The sequence below is a fragment of the Mytilus californianus genome, unplaced genomic scaffold (genome assembly GCF_021869535.1).
Source record: "Mytilus californianus isolate M0D057914Y unplaced genomic scaffold, xbMytCali1.0.p SCAF_1, whole genome shotgun sequence".
Classification (NCBI taxonomy): domain Eukaryota; kingdom Metazoa; phylum Mollusca; class Bivalvia; order Mytilida; family Mytilidae; genus Mytilus; species Mytilus californianus.
The window spans coordinates 36,365,161-36,387,878 of NW_026262581.1; the positions used below are offsets into that span (position 1 = coordinate 36,365,161).

Below are 22,718 nucleotides of genomic sequence, written 5' to 3' on the forward strand. Positions count from 1 at the left end.
TTGAAATAATTACTTTTTATTACATATATTCTTTTTACAGTTTAGAAAATTGTTCATTAGCCTTGATAAATGAAGATTTATTAATTCTAATCCTGCAAAGGATATATTTTTTAGCACCATGAAGCCGTTTAGGTACCAAGCCACTTTGACATTTTGTTTTCTAAACATTTATTTGATCATTATTGATATTCTTTAATAAATTTTGTTCACAAAGTTGGTTTATGTATACAATAGTTCAAGAAAAATACAAAAAAATTTTTTTTTTAAATTAGTGATTTCTTATTCAAAGAAAATAATCTACTTTTTGTCCTATGACTTTCTGTCCTACATTCGATAAACAGTTGCGTTAGCCTTCACGCAAGTCGGTAACCTGCAGTTTTTGATGTCATGAACTCAGTCTTGCGTCGTATATTTCTGTGGCCTTGGAATTACTTCGTTCAAATGTTAAGTTTCTTATCATGAGTGTCGTTTGACCAATCATTTACATCTTTAATAATGTCATACGAGCGGAGGACTTTTTAAAGTGACTTGATTGTAAGTGTTTCTATCCAGCTATTGCAGTTCATTCAAAATTCTGACCCAATTGCAATTTGTTGTATGAAATCAAACTACTCAACTGGTATTCTAATTTTAAGTAATTACATGAATTGTTCAATATTAAGTTTTTGAGTTTTTGAGTTTTTGTATTTATAAACGACATGCACTTAACTGACATAATATGACAGTTTCGAGCAAATTACTGCTTAAATATTTGAAATAAAATTTTGAACCTCCAATAAAAATGTTTAGTAGGGAAGAAAGAACTACATAGTTCTATCAACGACAACTGTCTTGTTGATTTTGATATCTATTTTAATATTTATATCAGTATTTGGAAACTCTCCATCAAACCGTAACAAAATGTGCAAGAAGATTAGCACCAAACGGGATTATTTGGTCAAATGAATTGTATATGTGTTTTATCACTGCTTTTTTAAAAGTTTCTCAAAGGTTGTTGGCTATCCTTTTTAATCAAGTTCTACCAAATAAAGAATTATTTTAATAATTCCAGTCCAGTACTTTGTTAACGTTTTATGTTGGTTAATTGGTTTCTGTTACTATCATGTATCCAACATTATTCTTATAATTACTTCTGTTGTTTATATGAGTTTGTAACATCGTTTATCCAATACCAACTTCTGCTAAAAATTATTGAAAACAACAACAGAAAGACGCTTTTAGGCTCAAGAATATCATTTTTGAATTTCATGAGACACAACGATGTTCCTGATAGAAATATAAGAAATGTTTGTAAGTCTATATTTGTGAAGTATAAATGGTCAAATGACTCAGCAAATGTATATTTAAATATATATCAAAAGCAAATTATTAAAGTTATTTAGTATATAAATTCCTAATTTCCCAATGCAGAATTGAAGACCATAGATTCTTGTCCTTCGTTTAGAACTGTTATTGGTACTGTTGGATGATCTGTTTCCATTAGATATTTCTACAACAAAAATACATTTTCAATAAGCCTGTTAATTGCAAACGACTTACAGAGAAGATATACATTTTTTTTCAAATACAGTTTTTTATTATAGAAATTGCATTATTTGTGTCAAGATATATTTGTAATGTGAATAATGATGCTAATTTGTTGCAAACTATAAAGAATGAATTTTGATTTTCATCAGTCAATACATAACTTTTTTCAACATTACAAATAGTGATTGTATCATTCACAAATTGCTTTTAAAAACTTTTGATATATGCTCTACATTTCTGGATGTTCTCAATGGTGCTTCACTTGGCTCATCTTACGGAATGACATGGTACATTTCTCAGTTTGTACCATATGTGTGTTTGTTTGCAAACAAAGTCGAAACTAAATATAAATGTAATGTTAATATTAATAAAAGATCCAGTTTATTCAGGCAAAATTATCTTACATGAGCGTATGCCATTCCGTTCTTACGTTCGTCTTCACTTGTTCTTCTACCTATCCATACAAAAACTTCTCCCTGTGTATCAAAGATGAAGACATCCTGGAAAGGCATAATTAGCATCCAATCAAATTCAATAAAGGAAAAAAAATATGTATTCTAAGTCTTAGACAAAAACAATCAAAAGAAAGAAAAACAATGTTTTAAAAAAGATATTGTCGACCTTGACCGTCTATATAAGATGTAAAACGAATGAATATTTACAAAATAATGTGGATCTTTTCTTCAACAAAATAACATTATGTGTGCTTATCCACATACATCTCTACATGTGGTTTTTACATTAATCTGGACATAAAATGTGAAAAGATCTAATAATATGCATCCTTTGAAAGAAAGATATGTCTCCAACACATATTTAATTTTTTTTAAAGTTTGGTAAAGAATGAACAAAAATCTTTAGTAAAATGAAACTCAGATTGACGTGTACAAAAACAACTAAATATGGCAACTTTACAACTATTTGTCACTTATTTATTTATTTGTTTCAGATTTTGTTATAATACCATTAGTCTATTAAATATTATTTGCGTTACATTTAAGGCCACAAGTAAAACATTTCAAATAGGAACGTTTAATTACAAAAATGAAAAAAAAATATTCTAAAAATTGCATCTATTAGTATAAAGTTCATTTATATTTTCAGGTTTCACCAGAAGCCAAGAGCTCTATTCTGTCTGGGCTTGTATGATCTGATGCAGCACACTTTTTTCAGTAGAACAAATATAATTGAGTTTGTGAAAATCTGCTTTACCTGAGATTTGAAGTCATTTCTTGTAACAGTACCATCACTAACTAATGAAAATTGTAAATCACCAGACTCGTTTGACAATCTGGAATAAATTCAAAAACATTGAGATATGTGTTGCCTAAAAGAAGAACGTTTTTATGAAGAAGATTCTCAGTATCCCGTGGTTTCCTACACTCAAATGCATACACTATATATTCATGAAATCACTTATATCAAACAATTTCAAATAAACAGCCTTCTTTGATGTTATGATTTATTGAAATAAAATATAGGTTAATACAGGAAATTCATGAACAGCAGACTTTTAATTTTTTTTTAAATTTAGTTTAAGTGAAAGCGTATCGTTTTTGTCGAGCCTGCGACTTCTGTCGCAGAAAGCTCGACATGGGGATAGTGATCCGGCTGCGGCGACAGCGGCGTTAACAAACTTCTCAAAAGCTTAATATTTCAGAAGGTAGAAGAAATGGATCCTTCATATTTTGTATATAGATGCCTTATGTTATGAAGTTTCCGTCTGTCATATGTCCATTGTCCTCGACCTCATTTTCATGGTTCAGCGACTACTTGAAAAAAGTATATTTGGTATGTGCGTACCTTGCAAGGTCCTCATGCCCGTCAGACAGTTTGCACTTGACATCGATCTCATTTCATGGATTAGTGAACAAGGTTAAGTTTTCGTGGTCAAGTCCATATCTCAGATACTATAAGCAATAGGTCTACTATATTTGGTGTATGGAATGATAGTAAGGTGTACATGTCCAACTGGCAGCTGTCATCTGACCTTGACCTCGTTTTCATGGTTCAGTGGTTAAAGTTAAGTTTTTGTGTTTTGGTCTGTTATTCTAATACTGTATGCCATAGGTCAATTATATTTGGTGTATGAAAATATTTTACGATGTACATGTCAGTCTGGAATGTTTTATTTGACCTTGGCCTCATTTTTACGGTTTATTGCTCAATATTTAGTTTTTGTTTTTTGGTCTGTTTTTCTTATACTATAAGCAACAGGTCAACTATATTTGGTGTTTGGAATTATTGTGAGGTGTTTGTGTCTGTCTGGCAATTATCATCTGACCATGACCTCATTTTCATGGTTTATTGGTCAATCTTAAGTTTTCCTGGTTAAGTTTGTTTCTTAGATACTATATGCAATAGGTCAACTATATTTAAAGCATGCAATGATTGTAAGGTGTACTTGTCTGTCTGGCAGGGTTCATCTGACCTTGACCTCATTTTCATGGTTCATTGATCAATGTTAAGTTTTCCTGGTTAAGTTTGTTTCTTAGATGTGCAATAGGTCAACTATATTTTAAAGTATATTTGGCATATGGAATGATTATAAGGTGTACATGTATTTACAGTTTGGTTTATCTGACTTTGACCTCATTTTCTTGGATCTTGTTAAGTTTATGTGATAGTTGTAGTAAATTTTTATATTTAGACTATCAACATAAAATCAATGGTTTGTAAAGAAGGCGAGACATTTTCTACAGACCTATGTAACGTTTTTCTAAATTTTTGTGCCTCATATGTTGGATCATCATCATCCTCCTCGTCATCCTGATCAAGGAAGCTGTAAAATTTGTGCTGAAAATAAAAATTTATACATATACACTCTTGAAGCAATATTACACGTTTTTAATGATTTACACGTGGTTTACAAAATTATTGTTATGAGGTCTTTGAAAAGAATTGTATTCGGCGAGCCGCCAGTAGTCTCTATATACATGTGTTTCCATCCATCCGTATAATCCTGTATACCCCTTAATTGTAAGTTAACGGTACACATCATAAAGTTATGCTAAACTTTTTATTCTTTAACAGTCAGTCAGAGAAGCTGCACAAAGAACTTTATTTTCGTTTAAGTAATTCTATAGACATATAATACAATTCTGGTAATTCAAATTAATCGCCTCATTAATCTGATAAAAATTCAAAGTCACCGATTTGATATATCTTTTAATAATAAAAGAAGGCGCACACGTTTTTTGGCTTCTTTTCCAGGTATCGCATCTGGTCGTACTGTCATAGAGTCATTTTATACCTCATTTAATATTTTTGTGAAAATTTAGTTTTCAACAAAAAAGAATAAGTTTAATTCATTTTCTTTATTAAAAGTCTATTTCGAAGATGCAATTGTGGTTAATAGTATTTTTGATTTATATTCGTTCATTATTGTTGAAGGAAATCATTTTAATGTTCCCGATAACTTTAGAAGTATTTTAGTTATTCAAAGTTAATATACTTCGTTTTATATTTTTTTTTCTTTTAGTGTTTCTTTCATTAGTTATTCAAATGAATCGCAAAAACTTCATATGGTTTCATTTCCCTTTTATTCAGTAAAGTTGAAGTTAAATATATATTAGTTCTGCACGTAAAGAATTTCAGATCAAATTGTTGTTTCTGTATAAGTGTAAATAGATGTAAATATGTGTTATAAAAATGTTCGTTTATTCTTCACGAATTTTCTGTTCTCAAGGGTATTTTTAAACGCGTTATAGAATTTTCTTTTACGCTCGCATGTTGGAAATGATAATTTAACTTATCGCTTGTTCATACGTAATAAGAATTAAGGCCAGTTCCACAAGGGTAAGATGTTGATTATTTAAGAAACGCTGTATGCGTAATTTCCACATGTGTAGGTTAAATTAATAAGTAATTATTTATCGTAAACTAGTCTTGTCGTTCAGCCCTAAGTCATCATAACGAGTCATGAATTTTTTGATAAAAGCAAGCATATGTCTGTTTTAAGGTAGATTCATGGTATACCGCCATCTTGAATTGTACAATCCCAGTAAAAAATCGGTCTAGTTATTTGCCCAAATCCGCAAATTTGGAGACATTTTTGGAATTTATTGGTTAGACTGCTTATTTATATAAAGAAAACTTGGTGATTTATTGTATAACTCAAAATATTTATACAAATATCAAATTTTGTGTTTTTAGAATCAATTTTTTCAAATAAGCCATTTAAGGGGAGATAACTCTTTAAGTAAAAAATATATACTGGACTGATAGGGAAATTTTTAATTTTTACTTGTAGCAAGAAAACAAGTTCGGTGACACTTTTTCTTTTTATTTTCTTAAAATATATTATAAAACCTATCTTCTCACAATTTATTTTAAAATTCTATCTCATAGATTTTTTTTTTTGCACACAAATGTGTTTTTTCATGAACAATCTAACCAAATTTAGGCAATTTTCAACGACTCATAGCTTGGAAAATAGCACGGTGACCCATACTTTTTATTATATTTTTGAAAAAAAACATAGTAAAATCTTCATTTTGGCAAAGTATAAGAAAATTCTATCTCAAGAAATATATACCTATGATCTACCTTAAAGCTAGTTTCCCCATTTCACATGATACTAATGTTTGGATAATCACGTTTAGTTTCGTAAAGCTAGGTTTGTCTCGATTACGATTATCCTTATAATTCATCTACAAAGTTATTTCCCCTTTTAAATAGAATTATAGAAAACATTTGTCAACCAATGCTCATTGTCTGAATTGATTATTTTTGGGTTAATAGTTTTATATAGTTTTAAGTTTTTACAAGCGCAATATTTGCTCTACCATGTTTATTATTCAAAAGATAAAAGAATTCAACATGTTGATACTGTTTAGCATACACGCTATGCTCATATAGGTTCCAATACTAGGTCACGCATAATGCTCATACATTCAAGATTTAGCTCGCATTTTGCTCATATATTTGGATGCTGTTATTTATTGGAAAAATCATAAGCATACATGTTCATTGCTAAGATATTTATGAATTCAACACTTTATGCTGTTCAGCGCAGTCATGCTTTATGCTCTCTTAATTAGGTTCAAATAGTAGGTCACGCATTATGCTCATACGTTTCATATTTAGTCGTCATCTTGCTCATATATTTGAATGCTTAAATAAGCTTTTATTATTTAGAAATATTATAAGCATACGTGTTCGTCTTTTAATATGCATATGTTCATGCATTTACGTAAAGTTTGTTTAGTTCAATACTCAAAATATTAATTGATCATTTATGTTGAAAAATTATATGAATTATATGTTTCTATTATTTGCATTATATACCATTACATTGTTATTAATTGTATATGACTTTCATATGCGCTTTTGAAGAAAGAAGATCGTAAAAACCATTTCGCTGTGTTTGTAATAACTGTTTCAGGCCATTGCTCATCCCCCTTTGTCCGTAAGGTGTGCTTTTGGTTAAGTCCAATCATAGCAGTCAAACGACCCATAAACCCAATTCTGATAGTACATCGCTTCACCATGTCGTTTACTGTGACGACACAGTGTTTAAAAGACTTACTATTTACTGTAGGTGTTCAATTCATACATATGATGATATTTTATTGGCTAAAATACGAATTATTTGATTCCGTTATATATGCCTTCAAATCGCACGAAAGCAACTCATCTCGGATGAAAACAATCCAAGATTTTATAAATATTAGCTCCGTCTACTTAATTAATTATTGATATAAATATACAACAATAAATTATTATCTTATGATATACATGTACAATAATGATTGCAATTTGATAAGTATTAATTTTACGAGCTATCGACTATTAAAATCGACATCTTCATGACGCATCAAATTCGATTACACGTAGAAGATCGTGGAATGCTACTGTTTTTTTCATTACTCAAATTCAGCCGCAGTTTTGAGTTTATAGTTTACTTCCAGTTCAAAATGTATACAAGATATTTTTTTTTTTCTAATTCCAAAAAATCTGTAAATATATGAATTGAATGCTGTGCTTATTTAAATTTATACGAAATGAAGGCAAGTGACCATTAGGGAGCTACCATTTGATTTTTATGGAAGTGGGGGGGGGCTAGGATGATAAATTTTGTCCTGCCTTTTTATTTTTCCCTCTATTCGGTCCTGCCTTCTTATTTTTCACTCTATTCGGTCCTGCCTTTTTTTTTTTAGTTTATCCTGACTTTTTTTAACATAAATTGTCATCCGGCTTTTTTTTTTTTGCAAATAATCTCACCCGGCCTTTTTTTTTACTCAAAACTCCTGTCCTGCCTATTTTTTTCAAATTTCATCCTATGCTGTGCTTATTTAAATTTATACGAAATGAAGGCAAGTGACCATTAGGGAGCTACCATTTGATTTTTATGGAGGGGGGGGGTGGCTAGAATGATAAATTTTGTCCTGCCTTTTTATTTTTCCCTCTATTCGGTCCTGCCTTTTTATTTTTCACTCTATTCGGTCCTGCCTTTTTTTTTTAGTTTATCCTGACTTTTTTTTTTACATAAATTGTCATCCTGCCCCTTTTTTTTTGCCAATAATCTAATCCTGCCTTTTTTTTTTACTCAAAACTCCTGTCCTGCCTATTTTTTTCAAATTTCATCCTAGCCCCCCCCCCCCCGCCCCATAAAAATCAAATGGTAGCTCCCTTACATTTATGCACAAACTGTGATACATCATTGTGATGCCGGTAACGCTACAAATAGATTTGGACTTGTTGGTTTTTTTCTCTCTCATACAAAACATGACTAATTTTATATCGATATATGGACATCACGGTATGAGAACATTATATTACCGCATTAAGTTTATTGCAAAACAAACAAAAACCAATTTTGGTTAGCGTAATACAGACATACAACAAACATAAGAAAAACCCAGCAATAATAATATACATGTTATTGGTCTCCTTTCCTCAGTTCTAATGACGCTTTACTGTTTTTATATCACTGGGTGTTGATGGATTTAGTATAATCGCGAGTTTATCGGCTAAGTTAAGTGTATTAAAATTGACATATTTTCGATATAATATTTTAAAAAGGTTTCTCTATTATTTTTATTATTTTTTACAGTGAAAGAATTCATGATCTAAGATGTTACATATTCTACATTTTCTTTCATTTCTTGGTATTTTTGTATATCTTCTAGTTTCTATTAAAAGACAATGGTCACTTATTCTAAATTTGGTTAACATTTTTCTTGTTTCTTTGTTTGTGTGAGATAGGTAGTATTCCATTTGGTTATTTGTATTAGAATTAAGAAATTTATATAGATATATCTTATTATTTTCCTTCAGGTTGTTTACTCAAATATTACCGACGTCTTTACAATTTGTTTTAAACAAGAGTGCACACGCTGAAATGTCTCGCCTGCTTTACTGACCATTGATTTTATGTTGATAGTCCTAGATGTAAAGCTTTACCACTAGTATCACATAAACTTAACATGATCCAAGAAAATGAGGTCAAGGTAAAAAAAAAACAACCGGAAATACATGTACACCTAACAATCATTCAATACACCAACTATAGTTGACCTATTGCTTATAGTTTCTTAGAAACGAACTTAACCAGGTAAACTTAACAGTGACCAACGAACCATGAAAATGAGGTCAATGCCAGATGAACTATGTCAGACAGACATGTACACCTTACAATCAATCTATGCATTAAATATAGTTGACATATTGCCTATAGTATCTAGGAAAAAAACTTAACCATGAAAACTTAACAATGATCAATGAACCATGAAAATGAGGTCAAGGACAATGGACAGATGACAGACGGAAACTTCATAACATAAGGCATCTATATACAAAGTATGAATCATCCAAGTCTTCCACCTTCTAAAATTCAGAAGTCGCTCGACAAAAAAACTAGTTTTCAATGTTATTTGTTCCATCCGGCTGTTATTATTTTTTCGTGTTTAGTTATTAGTATTACTTCCGTTACATTAGGTTTTGTTTATTATACTCAACCCTGTGTACAACCTTTCTAAATTATCTAACGAAATACTTTTTTTTCATTTTCCTTGTCCTTAATTCATTCCAAAATGTTTGAGTTTTTTTTATGCAACTGCTATGTGAGGTGGACAGTCACTGAAATAATGGCGTATGTCATCAGTTCTTTGCAAAGCACTAATCTGTACACACGTCAGTACTGGCTCATTTGATTTGACACTTACTGAATCAGGTGTATCCACTTCATCCAGTGTCTCCACTGATGCCTTTCCACTTCGTTTGCTTTTCAGATCTTGGAGATATTGCATTGCCTGAATTAAATAAAAAAAATTATGCCTTCTTAAAACCATATAATTTTGATTTGTATCTTCTTTCAATTGACAGCTTATGATGTAAAATCTCGCTTAGGATGTAAATTGAGTATAATTTCAAACCTTGATTTTTTCTTTTCGAAATAGTTTATATTTTCTAAAAATGTATAGGTACATAATAACTCTCATGATTTGTTTCGTTGTATTTAAATTGATATAAGAATAAAAGGAGTTGTTGAGTGTATATTAATGCGACAGCCACACAACGACAAAAATATTCAAAATGCATTTAGTAGGTCAACCTACTGCCTTCCACGATATGTAAGGCCACACTTAAAAATATTTTGGTTTGCCCAAACCCTACCAAAAGGTAGAGACAGTGGGTAGGTAGCTAGGCATTTTCTTTTTTTCTGCAAAAAGACAAATTCAGTGTCAGATGTTTTTTAGTCAAAACATGTCAGTACAAATTCTACTCTATACTATGTAGCTTACCTTGAATTTTTCATCTTTGTTACAGTTTTGACCATTCCACTGATATATTTGCAAGCCAAGATCCAATATATATACATCATTGGAATCCAATTTGCTTCTTTTCCGCAAAATCTGTGCAAACAAAAATAGAATATCAAGTTTTGAAGACAAAGATATTTTACTAACTTACGATGTTGTTTGTTTGGAAAATTTTAGTTAGGTGGAACCATGAATGACCGTCATACAAATGTAAATTCAGTTGGATAGTGACCATTCCACAACATTTTTTCCACCAGTCAACTTCGTTTTCAGCACATTGATTGTTTTATAGTCATTTGTATATGTGCTTAATATCTTTATAATATTTTTTTTCGACAATTCATACACGACCTAATGGACCATAACTATTGTCTGGTTAAAGAAGATGTCTGGTAAACATCAATGAAACAGCAACCCAATGATACAAAACCAGAAAGATATTTATTGGTTTACATTAATCCATAGTTCTTACAACCGCTTAACTGGTCGGCTTTTGATGCTAAAACAGACACAAACAATATTTCAAAAACTCGTTTGAAAATGAAGAAAGAAATTTCGGTGTGCTTTTTCCTGTCTGGCTGATAGGTTTTGAAAATTTTATACTTGACGCAAAACAAATGAAACAACAGACATGGCCTTCTGTTGAACCCCTTAGATATTATTTAAAATGTGTTCCAGGACACAATCTTATTTTGGAAGTTAGACAGTAATAACTTTAGCCGTCTGATATCAGGTACAACGGACGCATATATACGTAGTGTTGTATCAATGGAGTTTTGTCCATGCAGTGGCAGTTATATCCAACAGTATCGTCTGATACCAATATAATTATATGTATTATTCCCAGATATCGTATTAAACTTTAAATAAAATTCATGTCTAAAAATCACATTCCTATTAAAATAAAAAAATTTAATATCCCAAATGTACATGGCCATGTATCTTCTTGCTAATAGTCTACTTTATTCTGTGGCAAATATTTGCGTGATTAGAAAATATTCCTATTTCAGAAAAATGTTCTCTTTTAACTGATGTTTGATTGCTTAATAAGATCACATTATGTGCAACAAATATGACATTTGTCGAGTTCGTTAATTTTTGTGTGTGTCTATTCCAGACCAACCTTAAAACGATGATAGCCTTTAATTTATTGATGGCTTCTTAACAACGCCAAATATTTATACATAATCAGGATGACAACACGTCACTGTGGTTAATCATTGATGTGAATATGAAATCTTGGTTGTACAAGACCGACAAGTGAGCCGATTTTAATTACAAAGGAATATTCCACTAGAGGACAATTCATCTCACCCGGATTTGTTATTATGGTTAACCAATTCAGTCATTGTTCACTCATAAACGTCACGTGCTTCACAGAGAAAACAGCAAATATGTGAATTTCAAAGTCTCTGGCTTAACTAAGTTGATGATAACACGTATCCCTACCTCCATCCAGAACTCAAGGAAAACAAACACAAAGCATATTACCACAATATATTTCTCCTGTCCTCCTTCACGACTCATCACTGATTTTTACTTGTGATAGGAGCAACATGGCGAGTGCTTCTAATGAGACAGAAACTGTATAAAAAGCTCAGCAGATGTGGTATGATTCCCAAAGATACAACTATCCCCCATAGAACAAACATTTCAATGAGACTACTATCCACCGAAGAAAAAAAGTTGCTAATGAGACAACTATTCACCATAAAACAAAGTTGCCAATAAAACAACTATGCACCATAGAACAAAGATCGTGGATGTAAACACTTATCATAGGTCACCAGGGCGTTCAATGAGAAGCAAACCCCATTATGGCAGACGGTACCGAACCATAAACATTTATACTGAAAGCTCCCGACTGCCTAAAATTGATACATTTTATTTTTGGATATAATTGATTCTGGAAATAATCCGTTCAAAATGACATGATTGGTGCTTTGTTCAGGAGTGCGAAGTGCTGCATGCTACCAACGACTCTGATCAATTTTTTTTTATGTAAATGCAAACCAAAAATATTTAGAAACAACTCTGAACATTCATATTAACCCGAAACTTGTTTCAAATTGTCTATTGTATAATACATTTCATATTGTTTTCATTAACGTTGAAATAATGTACATACTCTCCTTTCACACAAAAAGTTATTAATACCATATACATTTTGTTAATACTAGATTAATACATGTAATTCATAATTACACACCTCTTGAACTACAACGCCCTTTTTGTCACCACGGAAATGAAGCAGTCGTTTGATTTCTGCTTGTTGTCGCGCGCTTCTGAATCCAGTTTCTGCACCACCTTCCATTAGACTAAAATTGGATGTAAAGTATATTTCAAATTATTGCATAAAGAGGATAATTGTTTTTTTATTTATTATAATAAGAAAACAGAAACCAGTTATTCTCAGTTAATGACAACGAGAGTACCCTCAGTTTTCCTTCGTGTGACGTAAACACTGCGTCTCTTCTAGAATAATTGCAAATAAAGAATAATTCAAAAAGTATTTTTTTCTATATACAAAATTACTCGAAATTATTCGATTATATAGAAAAAAATATAAGATAAAAGTTTTTTAAGAAAACAAATATCGGAAATCGGTAGCTTGTTTTAACACCTACGGATCCGTACCGATGCAGTTTCTAAGAGTAGCACACACCCTGTAGCAAGTGCAACGGTATTGGCACGATTTAAAAGATACGTTTTGTCTGTTAATGCTGTGCTTAATCCAAGGTTGCAACAGCTTTAGACAATGACGACCCCAGACTGTTTTTTGTTTAACTTTTGGTCTCGAGGGTACCTGATGAACCGATTATTCCAGATACACGTGTCGCGCGCATACGTTAGAACATTTCATTTGTAGTTTTTTTAAATTGATATAAATAACAAAATTAAAAGGAAAACAAAAAGAAAATACTGAAAAACAACAGAAGTTGTTCCTTACGTTATTGCTGAAAAGTAGGCTTTAAACATAGATGATTCATTATTTTGAACTTCTCTGTGTTGAATGGGTACACCGTCTAATAAGGTATCCAATTCTACTGTTTTATAGGCCGCAGTTCCATATTCATCCTGAAAAAAATAACACTGTGAAAAGTAATCAAAGATACCAAGCTTATAATTTGGTACCCCGGACGCGCGTTTCGTCTACATAAGACTCATTGGTGGGGCTCGAATCAAAACTCAGATTGGAAATTCAAAACACAAAGTTGAAGAGCATTAATAACCAAAATTCCCAAAAAAATATTTCAAAAAAGATGAAACCAATAACGGTTATGTGTTGATCGCCACATCTCATTCATTTATTATACTTATGTTGTTTTTTCAATCAATGTAGCAAAAATAGAAAGAAACATACAATTAGGATTTTACAATTTTTGATAGGAAAAGAAGTCAGTGGTGTTTTCAATAATTTGTATGCCTTAGTAATTAAAAGCTTTTTCAGACACATTCACGTTTGACCATGTCTTTTAGTTCAGATGATTTGCCAACGGCGGTTTACAATCAGGAAAGATATCTCAAAGAATTTGTTGATTTGAATTTCGTTGAAAAACAAAAAACAAAAAACAGTGGAAAATTGTAATTGTTTTTCTATTAAGATTATTGATATGGTGTGAAATTACCTGAGTGCTGTACTTCCCAATCCAAAAATGGACATCATATAAGAGTTTATCCGAATCTTTGTTTTTATAAGTCTACAAAATAAATTAGAGCAATGATACCGCTGTGAAGTAAGTGAAATCAACAAGTACAATTCTTGATATTTCTTGAATCATGAATCAAACAATTTACATGTAAATATGAAAACTTCAAAATAAAGTTTAATGTAGAACTTGGCTACCATACAACATCGTCATGTGTCAATGTACATTCATCAACATCAACACTAAACACAGAAAAAATGTGCAGCAAATGTATATTTTACAGATGAGTTTCAAATAACTTTGAAGAGTATCTTCTTCATTAAGTGGATGTGGAACAAATGCCTGGCAATTATCTTGTATATGCAAAGTGAGAAAGATGATACATTAAATTGTTTTTTTAAAAGAAGCGCTTTTAAAAAACGTAAAGACTTATCAGACGAAACATGTTATATTTTAGATATATGGCGTTTTAACTAAATACTTAAAATTTGATTTTTTTTTTAATTTTTAGTTCGATGGCGAATTTTGAACAAATTTTTGCCAGACTATTTTTTCTTGTCATTTTTTTTGTAAAATTATTTTATTTTTTCCTGATATCCCATCTCTTTTTATAACTTAAAATTTGCCACTTAACTGAAAATAAATGTGTTTCATAAAGCATACTTACATTAAGTATGATGTACGAGTCTCCATTATAAAAGCTACCATATTCATCCTTAGCCCAGTTGGTTACTTTAAATTTCTGTATAAATAATTCAAAAAGAATATAAGCATACAAAAGAAAAATAATCTTATAAGGAAATGACAAAATCCGAATAAGCTAAATGTAAGTTGCATTTACTCACGAATAAGGGAGTAAGATTCAGATACGCCGACAGGATAAATGCAAGAACGGTACTGTTCACTTATAATTTAAGATTACTTTTACATGATGTAAACATATTAAATATATATCGAGTCTGGTCAGCTAGTTAGACTGTATACGGGATTCTGTTAGGCCAATCGTGCTAAGCTTGCATGTTTCCAATATTTTCTTTTCATAGTTTTATCGGTCATTGGCTTACATTATGCATTCAAAACAATTATAGAAAAAGAAAATACGACAAAATCCATTTCAACAATTCAATTCCATTTCCCGTGGGATTAGAATTAATTCGGATGAAATTTTGATACATTCATTGGATGGCCCGATACCCTCAGATTTATTTAGCTATAATTTAGCCCACTGGTGTCAAAGATCAAAATAATATATTTTTGTATCATGTAGACCCTTTTCTACATTGTCTTTTTGTAATCAGTACAGTTGTTTAGAGTCGCAATTTTAAATGGGGACTCCTTAGATTATTTCACGCCTCATAATTTATGACATTACCACGCCGAATCATTTTCTATAGTCATTATTCATTTTTACTTTTTTCATATTCTATATGTTTTAGGTTTGTGCCAGTTCAATTTTACAGTTGCATAGTTTTGCTCAAAACATTTGTTCGCTGTGCGTGTATGAAGAGATGAGGAGGATAAGCTGACGCCAAGCAACATTTAAATATAAAAGATATTTTGACTATTTGTATTATTGTAAGACACATTTCTTTCCCGAATGAAATATATTTTACTATTCAAAAAAATAAATACGCACAACTATCCTCCAGATTTGAAGTCCAACTTCTTTACCCGCGTTTTTCCAAGCTGGTTCAGTTAAAGCGGATTCCTCTGAAAATAGAAGGCTTATATTTAACTGGCATAAAACTACTAAATTATCGGTTGAACTTAATGAGACTTATTTCAGTAATACATTGCCTTACCTCGCAGATTTTTATATATGTATATATATCCCAAATTGAGGTAAATTATATGGCCTTCCAAATACCGTTTCGATTCCTAACATCACTGGAGAGACGTTAATTGTCGAAATCCGGATATGATGTACAAATTTTTGCACCTCATGTTTGCGGTATACCATCTTTTCCGCAAGTTTATTGTTTTCTGTTTGGTATTAAATTAATAATTAAGATCCATTTTTACATCTGGTGATCCGTTTATTTGGCAATCGCCATGGCAGTCAGCAGGGTTTAAGAACATCCGTTGTTCGACCTGCTAGTCAAATGCGTTTTGTTAAAATATACTTTTTCACTTTTTTGGTCTTTTGGAAAATGTTGTGCTGTATTAAGACCACTCTACCAAGAAATTTGTTTTGCATGAACATGTATAAAATTGCGGTTTTTATCCAACGCAATCTTATATTAGGTTTGAACGTTGTTTTCAATTTAGACTTGTATATATATATATATATATATATATCTATCTATGCTTCTGTGCTGTTTGTACGGGAATAGATTCTATGGTACATGCGAGAACGTATTCATATAATTTTAATAATTTCTTTAATTTCATACCTGTAAAACCTAGTAAAATTGAATTTAGATTTTTGTTTAACTATAATATGAATAAAACAAGATATATAAATATCACTGAGCAAGTGGTCCAACATTACTCAGAGTGTACTATGGAATTTACAAATGATATCAAAGTACTGAAGTACTGAACATCGGATGACCGCAAGTTATTGTGGATGTCACAAGCACTTGTCTCAGAAAAAAAAAATCACATCTTTATACCTGAAAGTGAGGTTAATGTACAGATGTATTTTTTTTTCTGAGACAAGTTCTTGTGTGGAAGATAAATAAATGAAAGGGAATTCAACATCACCGTAATAGCTATTATATATATATATATATATATATGTATTGTAGCGATACAAATCAATATACTCTGGTTTATATTAATATTAATATTTGTATATTACAGTTACATGTATATATAATTTTCATCCATTTGTATATCATTCTATTCTACTAATTATTAATAGTGCAGTGCAAGTGCATGGTAGACACTCTTCTATAATAATTAGATTTTTCTTATAGATTGGATTTGAGTAGGCATTCATATTTTCCCGCAAAACGAGAGAGCAAGGACCAATAACTCTGCATGTATCTGTATATAATCTTCACCTCCTTTATAGGAGATTGAAATCGTTCTTGAGATATTCTTCCGCATGCGTTAACACAATTTTTCTGTACGTCTGCATAGATATTAATAATTTTTACTTACATACATATAAAACATTTTAATATTATTAAATTATGTTCTTAAAAAATATTTGATGAGTATTCATTGAAGAAATGAATATATAGCAAGCGATAAGGAATGTTATTTTGCACTCGATGATGTCGGCGTATTTATCATGTTTATAGATCGGTTAAAAACCCAAAACTAATTTACATAATGGAAATTTAGGCGATAACAATACACCGGAATGACCTCACGATCATCCGCTGTAAAAAGCACAATTACATTGAAATGATACTAGTAACTGATAATTCAGTTTAAGAATGGTCACAACTACTGTAGGCAAGATAAAAGTCATTTCTGTCTAGTTGTTGATAAATATCATGCCATAAATGCTTTTTTAAAATCCATTCATATAATTTCATATTGCCATTTTCCTGATGGTTTTCTCTGATATGTGGAAAGAAGGACTGTCGTTAAAAGATAACCAAGTTGATGGGCGGATGACCCGAAGTATGAGAAAAACGTTTTACATCTCATGATTGGGTTGACCGTTATTGAAAACTGTTAGTGTCACAGATGACCACAAATATGTTACACGAATTATGTTACACTTATTTATTTCGTTCTAGCCATGATGTTGTTCATTCCGTTTCCGAAATATCTCCCTTGGATCTTCACCTCCTTTTTTAAAATCCCACACCAAGTCAGAATATTACAGCCCTTCTGTAATTAGCCAGCAAATCTTTGATGTTAAGTTGTCGGTGAAATGAATGAAGTGTAAACATGTGGCCATACATGAACATTTATCACCCACTACTGCACTAGTCTAGAAGTTGTTTTCGCCAGTTCATGTCTAATAATCATAACAATATACCTCTCTAAAAGAGGTAGGGTTAATCTCCCTCGTATTTATCTTTACACCAGGAACATTTTCAAAAAGTCTTTCGATCTATACTAAATTCACATATTACAACAACATTGTATCAATTTAAAAGCAGTGTGTAGCACTGAATATTTTTTTATTTTATGGAGATTTTATGGAGATAACTCTTGAGTGAAAAAAAAACAGGAATATTCGCTCTATCTCTAGCGAAACCGTTCAATACAACAAACAGTTTGCATAAATTTAAATCTTTAAGTAATTAATCTGAAAAGGAGTGTACTTTTGGGGGAAAAATAATCAAAATCTCATTTTATTGCGGTTATTGGCATTCCTCGGGAGTTCATAATCTGATGACATGTTTATAAAAACCTGTGAGATGCGGTACTTAAAGTAAAGATTGAAATACTATTTGAAAATGGCACTAGTGTGAAATAAATTCAGGGAAAATAAGCCCTACTCCTTTGTTTATTCCAATATTTAATTAGTCTTTAATCTTATATCTTTTCCAGACGAAAAGAGTTCTTTCGATTTGCAGCTGTAAATTAGACCTGTCCAAATATTGAATAACAAAGAACTATAAAATCAGTGATTCTCTCAATCAAATCACGGAAAAACACTTTGGTGGCATTAAAATGGGTATTTTTTTTTACCTTAGTTTCACAGTTCCTATAGAAATAGTTGGGTTTTTTTTTAGCCATGGCGTTGTCAATTTGTCTTCGACTTATGAGTTTGAATATCTATGGTATCTTCCGTCTCGCTTATGCATTTGCCAAATACCGAAATCAATTACATTGTATATCTTTGTATATGTTGGATATGAGGAAACGATTAAGATTCCTTAATAGGGTTTACTCGACACGTGTTTTAGCACTACTAGTTCTACAGATTGTGATCAATGTACTATAGAAATATACTTACTTTTGACGTTCTTCTCAGTATCTGATCCAAACAAGGCCATGTTCGAATCTTTCCAGTCATATTTCTTTGCTTTCCTAAGTCCGGCTGTCCAAAAGTTACAAATAAAATCAAATCAAATTTAGCACAAATTACGACCACTAAAGAGACAATAGCATCATATACATACAAAGACAAATACAAAATATGTTACACAAACATTAAATACATGTACACTTGGCACGTGTAACAATAATATTCTATACACATTTTCTTAAATCTGATTTTCGTTGAACAAATGATTTCCTTAAGTGTTACACAGTAATCAATTTTGGTAGTTTTGAATGGCTGTAATTTACTGCAATATTTTGATCAATTTTTTTTTTCAAAGTACATGTAGTTGTTTCTATAATTCCTGTGAGTCTCATTTCTATAGTCAAGTACTTTGGAAACATTATTTCAAATCTATCGTCATATATAAAGTTTTTTTAATATTTACATTACTCTCTATCAAATTTCTGATCTTGTACATGTAGCAATGATGCTAACACATTTTTTACATCAAACTTTGTGTGAACTTATCAACAATGGATTAATCAAGGAAATTTAAAAATCTGCTTTGTTAGTACAACGACTTTTATTTATCCATAAACCAACAACTGTTGGCAAAATAGTTCAGGTCATACATTTCGCCAAGGATGAAACTATTACATGTAGTTGATGTTTAGATTGACAGTTAATTTAAATGGGTGAATTGAATCATTTAATTACGCACGAGAAGTGGCTGCTGACATAATTCATCTGAAGCAGTTCTCCATGAAAAAAAAATTTAATATGTAGTACTACAGCGCTTCTAAAATAACCTAAGTATAGATATTTGTAGGTTTAGCATATTATGAAATTCAACGGTTTACTACCCATGATTGATTAAGGTAGTAGTTGCAAGATTTAACATTAGGCTTAACTATCCATTTTAGTTGATTATGTGATGTATGGGGATTTAGAAGGGTAAAGTAACTTTTCAACCGTAAAATTTGTTTATCCATTGAAAGTATACAATCCCTTTTTAAGACCGATACTTAGTAAAATGGGTGCCTAAGCCGTGACTAAATAGTATAAACTTTGACGTTTAACTATATAGATGTTAAAACACTAATTAACTAGAAATAACTCATTTATGTCTGTTATGATCAAGGTAGTGGTAAAAATATGACATTAATTTATTTTTTATTTGTTTATGACAATGTATGGGAATATGACGATATTTCCGTATTGGTCGTGTTATCATTTTGTAATTAATGTGAGGAACACTGGGTTACCAAGAAATGTATGGGAAGTGTTTATGTGGTTTGGGTGTAGCCAGGTTTACCGCGGAACAATCTGACAAAAAAATCCTTTTTGCCATCGTTAAAACCATCTTTTTGTTGTTGTTAGAGCAAAACGAAAATGATAACCTTGTTCATTTCTGTTATATATTGGGTTTCTTTTGCAATATAAATAAGGTCAAGCAAACGCACGTTTTGATTGGTACAGAAAAATAAACAAATAAGTATATTTTTGAGTGTTCGTCTATTGTAGCTAACACGCTGAGATTAAATATATGTTTTTGTAGCTCATTTTAAGGAAGTTAAAAGTCAATACCATGTAAGGTTGATATGAGTAAATGGGTGTAACATTTATTTCACGTTGCTTTGTGAATCTTAACACCGAAATAATGTCTATACTCTTGTAGACATACACATTTCAAACCCCAATTACGCCCCCGCTATACATTTCATTTACATAAAATGTCATTTTACTTTCTACACCTTTTAACAATATTTTTAGTCATCTACCTTTAAATTTATTATCTCAGTGAAACAAGTACACAAACAATCATATATAAAATACAACATACACGAAATTTTTGTACGAGTTGTAATTTTTTTTTTAAGTGAAGGCAACCCTGTTTAGTTCGATCATTTTTATTATCAGTAATGGACAAGAACACAACACAATATGGGAATTAGCCAGTTATGATACTTTGAAATCGGTTTCCGGTTATCATATATAGTGGTAAATGAAAAACAGAGACCTCCCTTTTTCATCTAAACTCGGCCTGAAAGGATACATATTTATATGGCATAGCCTCATTCAATATACAATTGTATTTAAAATCATTATGGGTTAGTTAAAATCACAAATGAAATGTACTTACACATTATTATCGTCTTGTACTAACCACACCTAGTCTACAACATATAATTATGAAGATACTTAAATAAAATGGATTTTTCTGCATCAGCTGTGTTTCAAGATCAATGGATCAATATCAGGATTAGCGTTCTACATTATGACCCATCCGTTCATTTTTTAATACGAAATCAAAATATGATTGAACAAAAATTTTAATAAAGGGTGTTGTCAGATCGAACCACCACCCACGCATCTATAAAGATGATAAACACCGTGTCTTCCAAAATGTTTTTGAAAAATAAGGATAATCATGTTACACATGCATATTCTACATGGCTTCGGAATATCTGCACATTGTTTTTTTGTTCAGAAATCTGCAATTCTAATATTTATCAATACCTTGTACAATGTGCGATTTCCTTTAGATTATCATTGCTCAACCATCATACCTCAATGAACATATACGAAATATTTATTTAAAATTTACACTATATGAACCATATTAATTTGACAAAGTAGTATTCATATCAAATTCGTTTTAATTACACACACTAATGAGAAAAACGACTGGAAAATTAAATTTTTGAGTATTCACTCAAGACGAAGACATAAAAAGATACTCACCTTTTCAAATGAAATGAAATGGAATACTGTTTAATAAGACGTGGGAGACGTACAATTGTCGTATTTATTTATGATACATAATAATACTGATTATGCATTAAGATAAAGTATTGAATGCTGAGAATGTTAAGGAAGAGTTTACGTTACATATTTTTTTTAAATTAGGGTTTTAAATATGATGTTCTTCCTGCTTAAATGGCCGGCATATTCCCCTTTGAAAGTAATTTTAAATTCCCTAACCGGCCAAGTAAAAAGTGTAACGATGCAATTAATATTCTTCTTGGTTACAGAAAATTGCATCGAGATAAAGCATAATCATTTTAACAAGTTTTACACAATTGAATTTTATAACAACTTTTAAGTTCTAAAGTTATTTTACTTACTACGAAAACGAACAAAAATATAAATCCCAATACAATCAGATATGGTTAAGTTGTTTGTCAAGTGTACGCAGGTATATACTTTCACACTTGACAGGATAAGACATAAACATTCCGTCTGTCAAGGATAACACACATGACTGCTTAAGGCGTAATCGAAACATTGACTTTTTAGGAGATAACTCTATTTTATTACATACGAGTCAATAGATGGTTCGTTTGTATGCACACATATACATATAGCAACATGATAAACAGGAAGATATGAATATGAATGAACTTGTAATGTTAAAATGAACCGTTTCAATAGCCATGACTTCAAATTATATAGGGACATTTCGATCTTGTAGAAGTAAGCAATGTTTTGAGAGCTTCATCACTGAAATATTGGCATTAGAAGATACCGGTTTTGATGGACTAGATAAAAATTTCGATAAATGAAATCTCTTAAATAAACAAAACTAAAATATTTAGAAATCCGAACCATAAGCAAAGAGTTCTGAATGGTTTAGTTGAAGAAATCTCTCTGAAAGTTTGAAGACGTTATTATGTTTTGGTTGACTGTTATGGAATATCTTTGTCACAGATGACCTCGGACATGTTCCTTTGTTGTAGCCATAATCTTTTTTTAATGTTTATTATTTGAACAATTGTTTGTCTTCTATTTTTTTTAGACTTTGTGTTGCTAAATCTTAGTTTACAGTAGCCATATTTCAGTTGGACAATTGGATGTCTTCTATTTTCTTATTGT

General features: G+C 31.0%; 1 protein-coding gene across 2 annotated transcripts; it reads right to left on the reverse strand.

The window, feature by feature from the left end:
• LOC127702514 (gelsolin-like protein 2) lies at window positions 1-22,125 on the reverse strand. 2 transcript variants are annotated; one of them, XM_052206745.1, is made up of 14 exons: window positions 21,971-22,125; window positions 20,986-21,019; window positions 18,813-18,896; window positions 15,579-15,652; window positions 14,610-14,684; window positions 13,922-13,993; window positions 13,243-13,370; window positions 12,502-12,610; window positions 10,275-10,385; window positions 9,696-9,782; window positions 4,232-4,323; window positions 2,740-2,818; window positions 1,932-2,027; window positions 1-1,489 (listed from the first exon to the last, which is right to left on the reverse strand). In XM_052206745.1, the coding sequence occupies exons 2-14, from the start codon at window positions 20,987-20,989 to the stop codon at window positions 1,394-1,396; spliced, it is 1,107 nt and encodes a 368-aa protein (XP_052062705.1). In that variant the 5' UTR covers window positions 20,990-21,019; window positions 21,971-22,125; the 3' UTR covers window positions 1-1,393. The 2 variants fall into 2 exon arrangements, with proteins under 2 accessions (XP_052062705.1, XP_052062713.1); XM_052206753.1 differs by lacking the exon at window positions 21,971-22,125 and adding an exon at window positions 21,588-21,671.
• Between the last annotated feature and the right edge of the window lie 593 nt (window positions 22,126-22,718).

What these genes read in the sequence shown, in the direction of transcription:
- LOC127702514 (XM_052206745.1), bottom strand. An exon ending in GCCTACTTTTCAGCAATAAC is followed by an intron (nt 12,611 to 13,242) that starts GTAAGGAACAAC and finishes ATCCAATTTTAG; the next exon opens with TCTAATGGAAGGTGGTGCAG. An exon ending in TTTAGAAAAACGTTACATAG is followed by an intron (nt 2,819 to 4,231) that starts GTCTGTAGAAAA and finishes AATTTATTCCAG; the next exon opens with ATTGTCAAACGAGTCTGGTG.